This window comes from Andrena cerasifolii, chromosome 12 (genome assembly GCF_050908995.1).
Source record: "Andrena cerasifolii isolate SP2316 chromosome 12, iyAndCera1_principal, whole genome shotgun sequence".
NCBI classification, from domain to species: Eukaryota; Metazoa; Arthropoda; class Insecta; order Hymenoptera; family Andrenidae; genus Andrena; species Andrena cerasifolii.
Genome location: NC_135129.1, coordinates 11,950,764 through 11,961,822, shown reverse-complemented (window position 1 = coordinate 11,961,822; position 11,059 = coordinate 11,950,764). Strand labels below are relative to the sequence as shown.

At 39.7% G+C, this 11,059-nt stretch overlaps 1 protein-coding gene across 7 annotated transcripts; it reads right to left on the bottom strand.

Moving 5' to 3' along the window:
- Positions 1–4,591: 4,591 nt before the first annotated feature.
- On the bottom strand, positions 4,592–9,443 carry LOC143374982 (uncharacterized). Of its 7 annotated transcripts, none has more exons than XM_076823618.1 (6): positions 8,862–9,443; positions 7,783–7,890; positions 7,481–7,588; positions 7,179–7,286; positions 7,024–7,135; positions 4,592–4,754 (listed from the first exon to the last, which is right to left on the bottom strand). In XM_076823618.1, the coding sequence occupies exons 1-6, from the start codon at positions 8,907–8,909 to the stop codon at positions 4,726–4,728; spliced, it is 513 nt and encodes a 170-aa protein (XP_076679733.1). In that variant the 5' UTR covers positions 8,910–9,443; the 3' UTR covers positions 4,592–4,725. The 7 variants fall into 7 exon arrangements, 5 of the variants coding, with proteins under 5 accessions (XP_076679733.1, XP_076679731.1, XP_076679732.1 ...); XM_076823616.1 differs by having other exon boundaries at positions 7,028–7,135; XM_076823617.1 differs by lacking the exon at positions 7,783–7,890 and adding an exon at positions 7,632–7,739 and having other exon boundaries at positions 7,028–7,135.
- Positions 9,444–11,059: the final 1,616 nt, after the last annotated feature.

The following is an 11,059-nucleotide window of genomic DNA, read 5'->3' as shown; positions in this document are numbered from 1 at the left end:
CTCTTTTCGCTTCATGTTCTCCTGATACCTGGGCCAAAATCTGGCACAAGTTTTCAGAATGCACAAAATTGGGCTTTGTAACAGGAAAACATGATGTCGAAAGAGGTGGCACTAAGTAATGCCTCCGGAGAGGGAATCGAGGATGCCTTCGAAGCTGAAATTCAGAATACCTCTTTTCGCTTCATGTTCTCCTGATCCCTGGGCCAAAATCTGGCAAAAATTTTCAGAATGCACAAAATTGGGCTTTGTAACAGGAGAACATGATGTCGAAAGAGGTGGCACTAAGTAATGCCTCCGGAGAGGGAATCGAGGATGCCTTCGAAGCTGAAATTCAGAATACCTCTTTTCGCTTCATGTTCTCCTGATACCTGGGCCAAAATCTGGCACAAGTTTTCAGAATGCACAAAATTGGGCTTTGTAACAGGAGAACATGATGTCGAAAGAGGTGGCACTAAGTAATGTCTCCGGAGAGGGAATCGAGGATGCCTTCGAAGCTGAATTTCAGAATACCTCTTTTCGCTTCATGTTCTCCTGATCCCTGGGCCAAAATCTGGCAAAAATTTTCAGAATGCACAAAATTGGGCTTTGTAACAGGAGAACATGATGTCGAAAGAGGTGGCACTAAGTAATGCCTCCGGAGAGGGAATCGAGGATGCCTTCGAAGCTGAAATTCAGAATACCTCTTTTCGCTTCATGTTCTCCTGATACCTGGGCCAAAATCTGGCACAAGTTTTCAGAATGCACAAAATTGGGCTTTGTAACAGGAGAACATGATGTCGAAAGAGGTGGCACTAAGTAATGTCTCCGGAGAGGGAATCGAGGATGCCTTCGAAGCTGAATTTCAGAATACCTCTTTTCGCTTCATGTTCTCCTGATCCCTGGGCCAAAATCTGGCAAAAATTTTCAGAATGCACAAAATTGGGCTTTGTAACAGGAGAACATGATGTCGAAAGAGGTGGCACTAAGTAATGCCTCCGGAGAGGGAATCGAGGATGCCTTCGAAGCTGAAATTCAGAATACCTCTTTTCGCTTCATGTTCTCCTGATCCCTGGGCCAAAATCTGGCAAAAATTTTCAGAATGCACAAAATTGGGCTTTGTAACAGGAGAACATGATGTCGAAAGAGGTGGCACAAAGTAATGCCTCCGGAGAGGGAATCGAGGATGCCTTCGAAGCTGAAATTCAGAATACCTCTTTTCGCTTCATGTTCTCCTGATCCCTGGGCCAAAATCTGGCAAAAATTTTCAGAATGCACAAAATTGGGCTTTGTAACAGGAGAACATGATGTCGAAAGAGGTGGCACTAAGTAATGCCTCCGGAGAGGGAATCGAGGATGCCTTCGAAGCTGAAATTCAGAATACCTCTTTTCGCTTCATGTTCTCCTGATCCCTGGGCCAAAATCTGGCAAAAATTTTCAGAATGCACAAAATTGGACTTTGTAACAGGAGAACATGATGTCGAAAGAGGTGGCACTAAGTAATGCCTCCGGAGAGGGAATCGAGGATGCCTTCGAAGCTGAAATTCAGAATACCTCTTTTCGCTTCATGTTCTCCTGATCCCTGGGCCAAAATCTGGCAAAAATTTCCAGAATGCACAAAATTAGGCTTTGTAACAGGAGAACATGATGTCGAAAGAGGTGGCACTAAGTAATGTCTCCGGAGAGCAAATTAAAGAGCGAGAAGTGGCGCAGAGGTTTCGAGGCAGTGACTGTTTAACGAAGAGACGCAGAATTTTGGAGCGCCTCTTATTTGCAACTTTAAGGCGATGCCTTCGAAGCTGAAATTCAGAATACCTCTTTTCGCTTCATGTTCTCCTGATACCTGGGCCAAAATCTGGCACAAGTTTTCAGAATGCACAAAATTGGGCTTTGTAACAGGAAAACATGATGTCGAAAGAGGTGGCACTAAGTAATGCCTCCGGAGAGGGAATCGAGGATGCCTTCGAAGCTGAAATTCAGAATACCTCTTTTCGCTTCATGTTCTCCTGATCCCTGGGCCAAAATCTGGCAAAAATTTTCAGAATGCACAAAATTGGGCTTTGTAACAGGAGAACATGATGTCGAAAGAGGTGGCACTAAGTAATGCCTCCGGAGAGGGAATCGAGGATGCCTTCGAAGCTGAAATTCAGAATACCTCTTTTCGCTTCATGTTCTCCTGATACCTGGGCCAAAATCTGGCACAAGTTTTCAGAATGCACAAAATTGGGCTTTGTAACAGGAGAACATGATGTCGAAAGAGGTGGCACTAAGTAATGTCTCCGGAGAGGGAATCGAGGATGCCTTCGAAGCTGAATTTCAGAATACCTCTTTTCGCTTCATGTTCTCCTGATCCCTGGGCCAAAATCTGGCAAAAATTTTCAGAATGCACAAAATTGGGCTTTGTAACAGGAGAACATGATGTCGAAAGAGGTGGCACTAAGTGATGCCTCCGGAGAGGGAATCGAGGATGCCTTCGAAGCTGAAATTCAGAATACCTCTTTTCGCTTCATGTTCTCCTGATCCCTGGGCCAAAATCTGGCAAAAATTTTCAGAATGCACAAAATTGGGCTTTGTAACAGGAGAACATGATGTCGAAAGAGGTGGCATTAAGTAATGCCTCCGGAGAGAGAATCGAGGATGCCTTCGAAGCTGAAATTCAGAATACCTCTTTTCGCTTCATGTTCTCCTGATCCCTGGGCCAAAATCTGGCGAAAATTTTCAGAATCCACAAAATTGGGCTTCGTAACAGGATAACATGATTTCGAAAGAGGTGGCACTAAGTAACGTCTTCGCAGAAGCAATCGAGGATGCCTTCGAAGCTGAAATTCAGAATACCTCTTTTCGCTTCATGTTCTCCTGATACCTGGGCCAAAATCTGGCAAAAATTTTCAGAATGCACAAAATTGGGCTTTGTAACAGGAGAACATGATGTCGAAAGAGGTGGCACTAAGTAATGCCTCCGGAGAGGGAATCGAGGATGCCTTCGAAGCTGAAATTCAGAATACCTCTTTTCGCTTCATGTTCTCCTGATCCCTGGGCCAAAATCTGGCAAAAATTTTCAGAATGCACAAAATTGGGCTTTGTAACAGGAGAACATGATGTCGAAAGAGGTGGCATTAAGTAATGCCTCCGGAGAGAGAATCGAGGATGCCTTCGAAGCTGAAATTCAGAATACCTCTTTTCGCTTCATGTTCTCCTGATCCCTGGGCCAAAATCTGGCGAAAATTTTCAGAATCCACAAAATTGGGCTTCGTAACAGGATAACATGATTTCGAAAGAGGTGGCACTAAGTAACGTCTTCGCAGAAGCAATCGAGGATGCCTTCGAAGCTGAAATTCAGAATACCTCTTTTCGCTTCATGTTCTCCTGATACCTGGGCCAAAATCTGGCAAAAATTTTCAGAATGCACAAAATTGGGCTTTGTAACAGGAGAACATGATGTCGAAAGAGGTGGCACTAAGTAATGCCTCCGGAGAGGGAATCGAGGATGCCTTCGAAGCTGAAATTCAGAATACCTCTTTTCGCTTCATGTTCTCCTGATATATTGGCCAAAATCTGGCAAAAATTTTCAGAATGCACAAAATTGGGCTTTGTAACAGGAGAACATGATGTCGAAAGAGGTGGCATTAAGTAATGCCTCCGGAGAGAGAATCGAGGATGCCTTCGAAGCTGAAATTCAGAATACCTCTTTTCGCTTCATGTTCTCCTGATCCCTGGGCCAAAATCTGGCGAAAATTTTCAGAATCCACAAAATTGGGCTTCGTAACAGGATAACATGATTTCGAAAGAGGTGGCACTAAGTAACGTCTTCGCAGAAGCAATCGAGGATGCCTTCGAAGCTGAAATTCAGAATACCTCTTTTCGCTTCATGTTCTCCTGATACCTGGGCCAAAATCTGGCAAAAATTTTCAGAATGCACAAAATTGGGCTTTGTAACAGGAGAACATGATGTCGAAAGAGGTGGCACTAAGTAATGTCTCCGGAGAGCAAATTAAAGAGCGAGAAGTGGCGCAGAGGTTTCGAGGCAGTGACTGTTTAACGAAGAGACGCAGAATTTTGGAGCGCCTCTTATTTGCAACTTTAAGGCGATGCCTTCGAAGCTGAAATTCAGAATACCTCTTTTCGCTTCATGTTCTCCTGATACCTGGGCCAAAATCTGGCACAAGTTTTCAGAATGCACAAAATTGGGCTTTGTAACAGGAAAACATGATGTCGAAAGAGGTGGCACTAAGTAATGTCTTCGGAGAGAGAATCGAGGATGCCTTCGAAGCTGAAATTCAGAATACCTCTTTTCGCTTCATGTTCTCCTGATATATTGGCCAAAATCTGGCGAAAATTTTTAGAATCCACAAAATTGGGCTTCGTAACAGGAGAACATGATGTCGAAAGAGGTGGCACTAAGTAATGTCTCTGAAGAGAACTAGAAGCCTTGAACGAAAGTCGATAGAGTTTGAGAGTAGTGAATGGCATATTTAAAGTAGTGCTTTAATGCGAAGATTTTTAAAACCACTCTGCGTGGAAGGATCATTTTAGGTGTTCTTTTTAGCATGTCTTTTATATGTGATTTGGAATAGGAAGGAGTAAGTAGTGCTCGTGAAATAAAAAAACTCTTTTACCACTTAGCTGCAATTTATTCAAATAAGTGAAATGCAATACAATGAAATGTTACAAGTGTAACTGGGTTATTCGGCTGAAGCAGTATCTTGTGCAACTTTCATATGAATGCACACAGTCGAAAATGCAGCCGGTTTAACGTCTTTTATGTAAAAATTCCTTACCTGTAAAGCAGAAATATACACGATTAATAATCGCTCTAGTTACAGTATGTGAGATTAGTTACATCGCATCGGCACACTCTAAACTCTAAACATGTCACACATATACAAGCACGCACACACGCACAGCATTTCAACAGATTTCGGAGTAGGTAGTTGCTGAATTGGCCGCTGCTCGTGCTGCACTCAACGTTTCCGACTTATTCTAAAATAAGATTACAGTGCTACGAGTGGTAGGAATTAATATTAAATCTTACCGGAAACATATAAAATCTAAAACGACTAATTGCAATCAATATGTTGCATAATAAAATTATTCCCTTTACTAATATATTTTCATACTTGACAAAATGTTGTAACATTTCTCCCATTTTCAATAATAGACAAGTCAAGTTACTAAAAATACTTTTCTTCTTACAGGTTTTAACTTCGGATTATTTCGACGGAATGATGGAAACCTTGATAGTAATCACAAGAAAATAGTGACTTTATATACCTTATACTTTATTGTATCACTGTAAAGGCCTTTTATGCAAATATATTGAAAGATACTTGAAACAAACTGTATTATTATTCAGAAATACCTTTTACATATTCCTATCCAAATTTCAAATATCTATGGTATTTCCTTAAGAGTACCATAGATTTCCTTTGTTAATAAGTCGATATTGAAGAAAATTTTGCAACTAGTGCCCATGGAATACTATTCAGAAATTACAAGCTTCGAGTCTTTCAAAAGCATCACATTAACCGAGAACTGTTTAAAGGCCCATGAAAGGCGTAGCTCTTGTTTGCTACTTTAAGGAGATGCCTTCGAAGCTGAAATTTAGTATACCTCTTTCCACTTCATGTTCTCCTGATACCTGGGCCAAAATCTGGCAAAAATTTTCAGAATGCACAAAATTGGGCTTTGTAACAGGAGAACATGATGTCGAAAGAGGTGGCACTAAGTAATGTCTCCGGAGGGCAAATTAAAGAACGAGAAGTGGCTCAGATGTTTCGAGGCAGTGACTGTTTAACAAAGAGACGCAGAATTTTGGAGCGTCTCTTATTTGCAACTTTAAGGCGATGCCTTCGAAGCTGAAATTCAGAATACCTCTTTTCGCTTCATGTTCTCCTGATACCTGGGCCAAAATCTGTCGAAAATTTTCAGAATGCACAAAATTGGGCTTTGTAACAGGAGAACATGATGTCGAAAGAGGTGGCACTAAGTAACGTCTTCGGAGAGAGAATCGAGGATGCCTTCGAAGCTGAAATTCAGAATACCTCTCTCCGCTTCATGTTCTCCTGATACCTGGGCCAAAATCTGGCAAAAATTTCCAGAATGCACAAAATTGGGCTTTGTAACAGGAGAACATGATGTCGAAAGAGGTGGCACTAAGTAACGTCTTCGGAGAGAGAATCGAGGATGCCTTCGAAGCTGAAATTCAGAATACCTCTCTCCGCTTCATGTTCTCCTGATACCTGGGCCAAAATCTGGCAAAAATTTCCAGAATGCACAAAATTGGGCTTTGTAACAGGAGAACATGATGTCGAAAGAGGTGGCACCAAGTAATGTCTTCGGAGAGAGAATCGAGGATGCCTTCGAAGCTGAAATTCAGAATACCTCTCTCCGCTTCATGTTCTCCTGATACCTGGGCCAAAATCTGGCAAAAATTTCCAGAATGCACAAAATTGGGCTTTGTAACAGGAGAACATGATGTCGAAAGAGGTGGCACTAAGTAACGTCTTCGGAGAGAGAATCGAGGATGCCTTCGAAGCTGAAATTCAGAATACCTCTTTTCGCTTCATGTTCTCCTGATACCTGGGCCAAAATCTGTCGAAAATTTTCAGAATGCACAAAATTGGGCTTTGTAACAGGAGAACATGATGTCGAAAGAGGTGGCACAAAGTAAATGTCTCCGGAGAGCAAATTAAAGAGCGAGAAGTGGCTGAGATGTTTCGAGACAGTGACTGTTTAACGAAGAGACGCAGAATTTTCGAACGCCTCTTATTTGCAACTTTATGGTTTTTTCCGTGTCAGAGTAATGTCAGGGGCATAACAGTTTCAAATGATTCGGTTTTTTCAGTTTCTTTAATTCCTATGATGTTTTGCTGTACGCATAAATATTGAAGATCGTATAAAACACTTATTTCATGAAGCAATTCGACGTATAAGTTACTCTGACACGGAAAAAAAGACGAAAAAATCAGTTTTTAATTTTTTTAACTGCGACGCACCGAATTGAAAAATCTGAAAAAAATTCAGGACAATAGTAACAATGATACGTACTTACAGTAAAAATATAATTATAGTGCCAAAACTGCTTCCATGCACAATCGACATATTTCAGCATTTTTTGGCATTTTTTATTTTTCACAGCTTGGTTTTTCAATTTAAAAATCTGAAAAAAATTCAGGACAATAGTAACAATGATACGTACTTACAGTAAAAATATAATTATAGTGCCAAAACTGCTTCCATGCACAATCGACATATTTCAGCATTTTTTGGCATTTTTTATTTTTCACGGCTTGGTTTTTCAATTTAAAAATCTGAAAAAAATTCAGGACAATAGTAACAATCATACGTACTTACAGTAAAAATATAATTATAGTGCCAAAACTGCTTCCATGCACAATCGACATATTTCAGCACTTTTTGGCTTTTTTTATTTTTCACGGCTTGGTTTTTCAATTTAAAAATCTGAAAAAAATTCAGGACAATAGTAACAATCATACGTACTTACAGTAAAAATATAATTATAGTGCCAAGCCTGCTTCGATACACAATCGGCATTTTTCAGCATTTTGTGGCGTTTTTTAGTTTTCACGGCTTGGTTCTCCAATTTAAAAATCTGAAAAAAATTCAGGACAATAGTAACAATCATACGTACTTACAGTAAAAATATAATTATAGTGCCAAAACTGCTTCCATGCACAATCGACATATTTCAGCACTTTTTGGCTTTTTTTATTTTTCACGGCTTGGTTTTTCAATTTAAAAATCTGAAAAAAATTCAGGACAATAGTAACAATCATACGTACTTACAGTAAAAATATAATTATAGTGCCAAGCCTGCTTCGATACACAATCGGCATTTTTCAGCATTTTTTGGCGTTTTTTATTTTTCACGGCTTGGTTTTTCAATTTAAAAATCTGAAACAATTCTCTAATATATGCCCCGATAACAGAAGTGTCTCTGATTTTTTTCAAAATTATTCATCCCCTAGTATAGGAGAAATTTGGCAAAAACCTGATTTCCTATTTTTGCCCTTTACTACCCTCCGGGTGGAGATACGAAGTTGAAAATTGCCACAAATGTTTCTTTTTTAATAAGCTTTCGAATGATTCATCGTGAGTCGAATTCGGTTCAAGGACACATTTGACCATCTTAACCGGCTACACCCTTTTAGCTTCAAAGGAATCGCCTTAAAGTTGCAAATAAGAGGCGCAGGCCTTTCAAGAGGCATTCGAAAATTCTGCACCACTTCTCGTTCTTTGATTTGCTCCCCGGAGACGTTACTTTGTGCCATCTCTTTCAACGGCATGTTCTCCTGTTACAAAGTCCAATTTTGTGGATTCTGAAAATTTTCGCCAGATTTTGGCCAATATATCAGGAGAACATGAAGTGGAAAGAGGTATACTAAATTTCAGCTTCAAAGGCATCGCCTTAAAGTTGCAAATAAGAGGCACTCCAAAATTCTGCGTCTCTTCGTTAAACAGTCACTGTCTTGAAACATCTGCGCCACTTCTCGCTCTTTAATTTGCCCTCCGGAGACGTTACTGGATGAAAGTAGTCTTGGAAAAATGTAACAAAAAATAAAAAAATTTTAAAGTCTTCCTATATCTACCGCGAATTACTTTTTTATTCCTGTTACTTTAAAAATAAATATAATATTGTAGTGAGATTATTTCCAGTATAATTCCTTTCATTCATTTTTATATAATATCATTCAGTATAGTATGTCCTCCTCTGTACTTGGTTACAATAGCATGTCCAACTTTCAAGCATTATTGTCGAGTTATTATTATAATTTTGCAGATTCTAACTTATACTACTAATTACATACTTTCAGTGATACCTATATTACAATAATGCAAAAAGTATTTATGTAATTATAAAGTACCATTGAATGTTTGATCCTGTTTTTCTCAAAAACGCTAAAAGTGGACATACAAAATGTGTGCACTAATTGTAAGCCATCGATGTACAATAGGAAATTTTTTTTTAATGTAGGTTAGTCCGTTGTTGTTCTAACTGCCTGAATTACTATGATATAAATACGACAGCGATTTCAAGTGATGTATATGTAACGATAAAATCGTTAAGTTAGTAAATGTATACAATTCCCAGCAGTTCCTATGTCAATGTATGCCTAAAATGAATATAACCACAACAATCGTCCGAAAATGCATACATTGACTCCATCATGCTTTTATTGTAGCTCGTATATCCAGCTATCGCTTCAGTTTTGCTATAAATCCACGTTGGCAGTCCTCCCGAGTAGGCGCCATCTCGTATCTACTACCTCAACTAAATTTGTCACGTGACTTGCTATGTATTATCGCCAATATGGCGGAACTCTGATTTGGGAATGTAGTCACGATTTTTCGTTTTTCGTTCTTATATGAGCAGATTTTGGCCTGGGAGAGGTCTCATTCGAAAGAAGAAGATTCAATGCGGAGCGCTCTGCTCACCGTTTGAGTCACAAAACTCTTTTAGTGACCTAAAAATGCTTGAATTCTGCGGGTATATTTTGTCGACTTTTGCTTTACTTTGGACACTGATATTATTACATATCAACACAATCTCGTTGAACCATGAGCAGAGCGCTCCGCATTGAACCTTCCTCTTTCGAATGAAACCTCGCCCAGCCCCAAATCTGCTCATATAAGGATGAAAAACGAAAAATCCCAAACCCATGTTTCGGGCCAGATTGTGTCGGTATACAGCGCGCTGCATTACCCGTGTCTACCCCCTTAATCATTTATATTGGCATGGAACAACTATGCCATTGGCGGAAAGAATTAAAATTAAAAATGGCAGAATTCCCTTATTATCGATCACAGAAAAGCAATAGCTACATATGGTAAGATGTCGATTAGCTACGATCGAAAACAAAGGCAACAATTTGATCCTAATTTGATTATTTTCACACCATGTCGATATCTTAGTTTGCCCGATACAAGCTTCCATAAAACAGCCCCTAACGTGAGAATGATTATATCAGCTTTTCCAACCACCGCGCTAATTATTACGATCATCAAATATATGTGAAAAACTAGGTAGACATCAAACAGAATTAAGGCCCATTTAAAAAGTCTGTGAATACAGTACACAAGGATACACTGATAAAAAATATCAGCCCCTTAAATAATCCTCCTCTGTCCTGAAATAAACCCCCAAACGACACAAGAATGAAACTTTTCGTTAAACATACGAAAGCGTAACTAATTAATCGCAGAACGTAATGAGTCCAATATTACAGGAAATTCACAGTTTTATCTATATAAAAAAAAGTTGACTAATGTCGCTCGCGTTGCAAAGAGACATGACTAAGAACACATAACGAATCTCGTTTCCTCGATCGTAACCGCGTTCACTTTTCCACGAACGACGTGGATGCTCTGCCTCTGCTTTATTTCGAACCCTGGAATCATAAGAATGCGCCTATCACGTGGCGATTATATTGGGCACATCACTATTATGGCCCGTTGTATCGACTGCTCCTGAGCCTATCGGCTGGCCAACAATGCTGTTAAATACACCCCCTTCATTAACGTCTATTATTGGGTTCGTGACTAACGATGTAACACGATGACAGAGTGGAGCAGGGGGACACCGTGTACACTCTCGCACGGTGAACTGTATGGCGGCTTAATTACTAAATTGAATCATTTGCACTGTGCCATTCGCGCCTGCACTGATGTAACCAGCGAGTATACACTCTGTTTGCACCCTTTAATCGCTTCAGCTCGACGTTTGCAAGAATTTAGAAGGGCGAAGGAGGAAGTATCTCCGACGGAAGAATTATTTTATAGATGGAAGAATTATTTTACTAGTACCTAATTACCTGTTGCTAATAATACTGAGAAATACTGGAGCAAATACCTCTATGGACTATGTAAATGGTAAGTGATTGTGTGCCTGACATATCAAGTCTGCGAAAAGATTCTGTCATTTCCTTTGCTCGACTTTCCTGGCACTGTAACGAGGATGAGTAATGACATCCATTTACTGCTGAGTGGTTCGACATGGTATAAAACTCGGTTATTCTTTATTCCTTCGGAAACTTTCAAATACATTTACTAAATATACATCTGA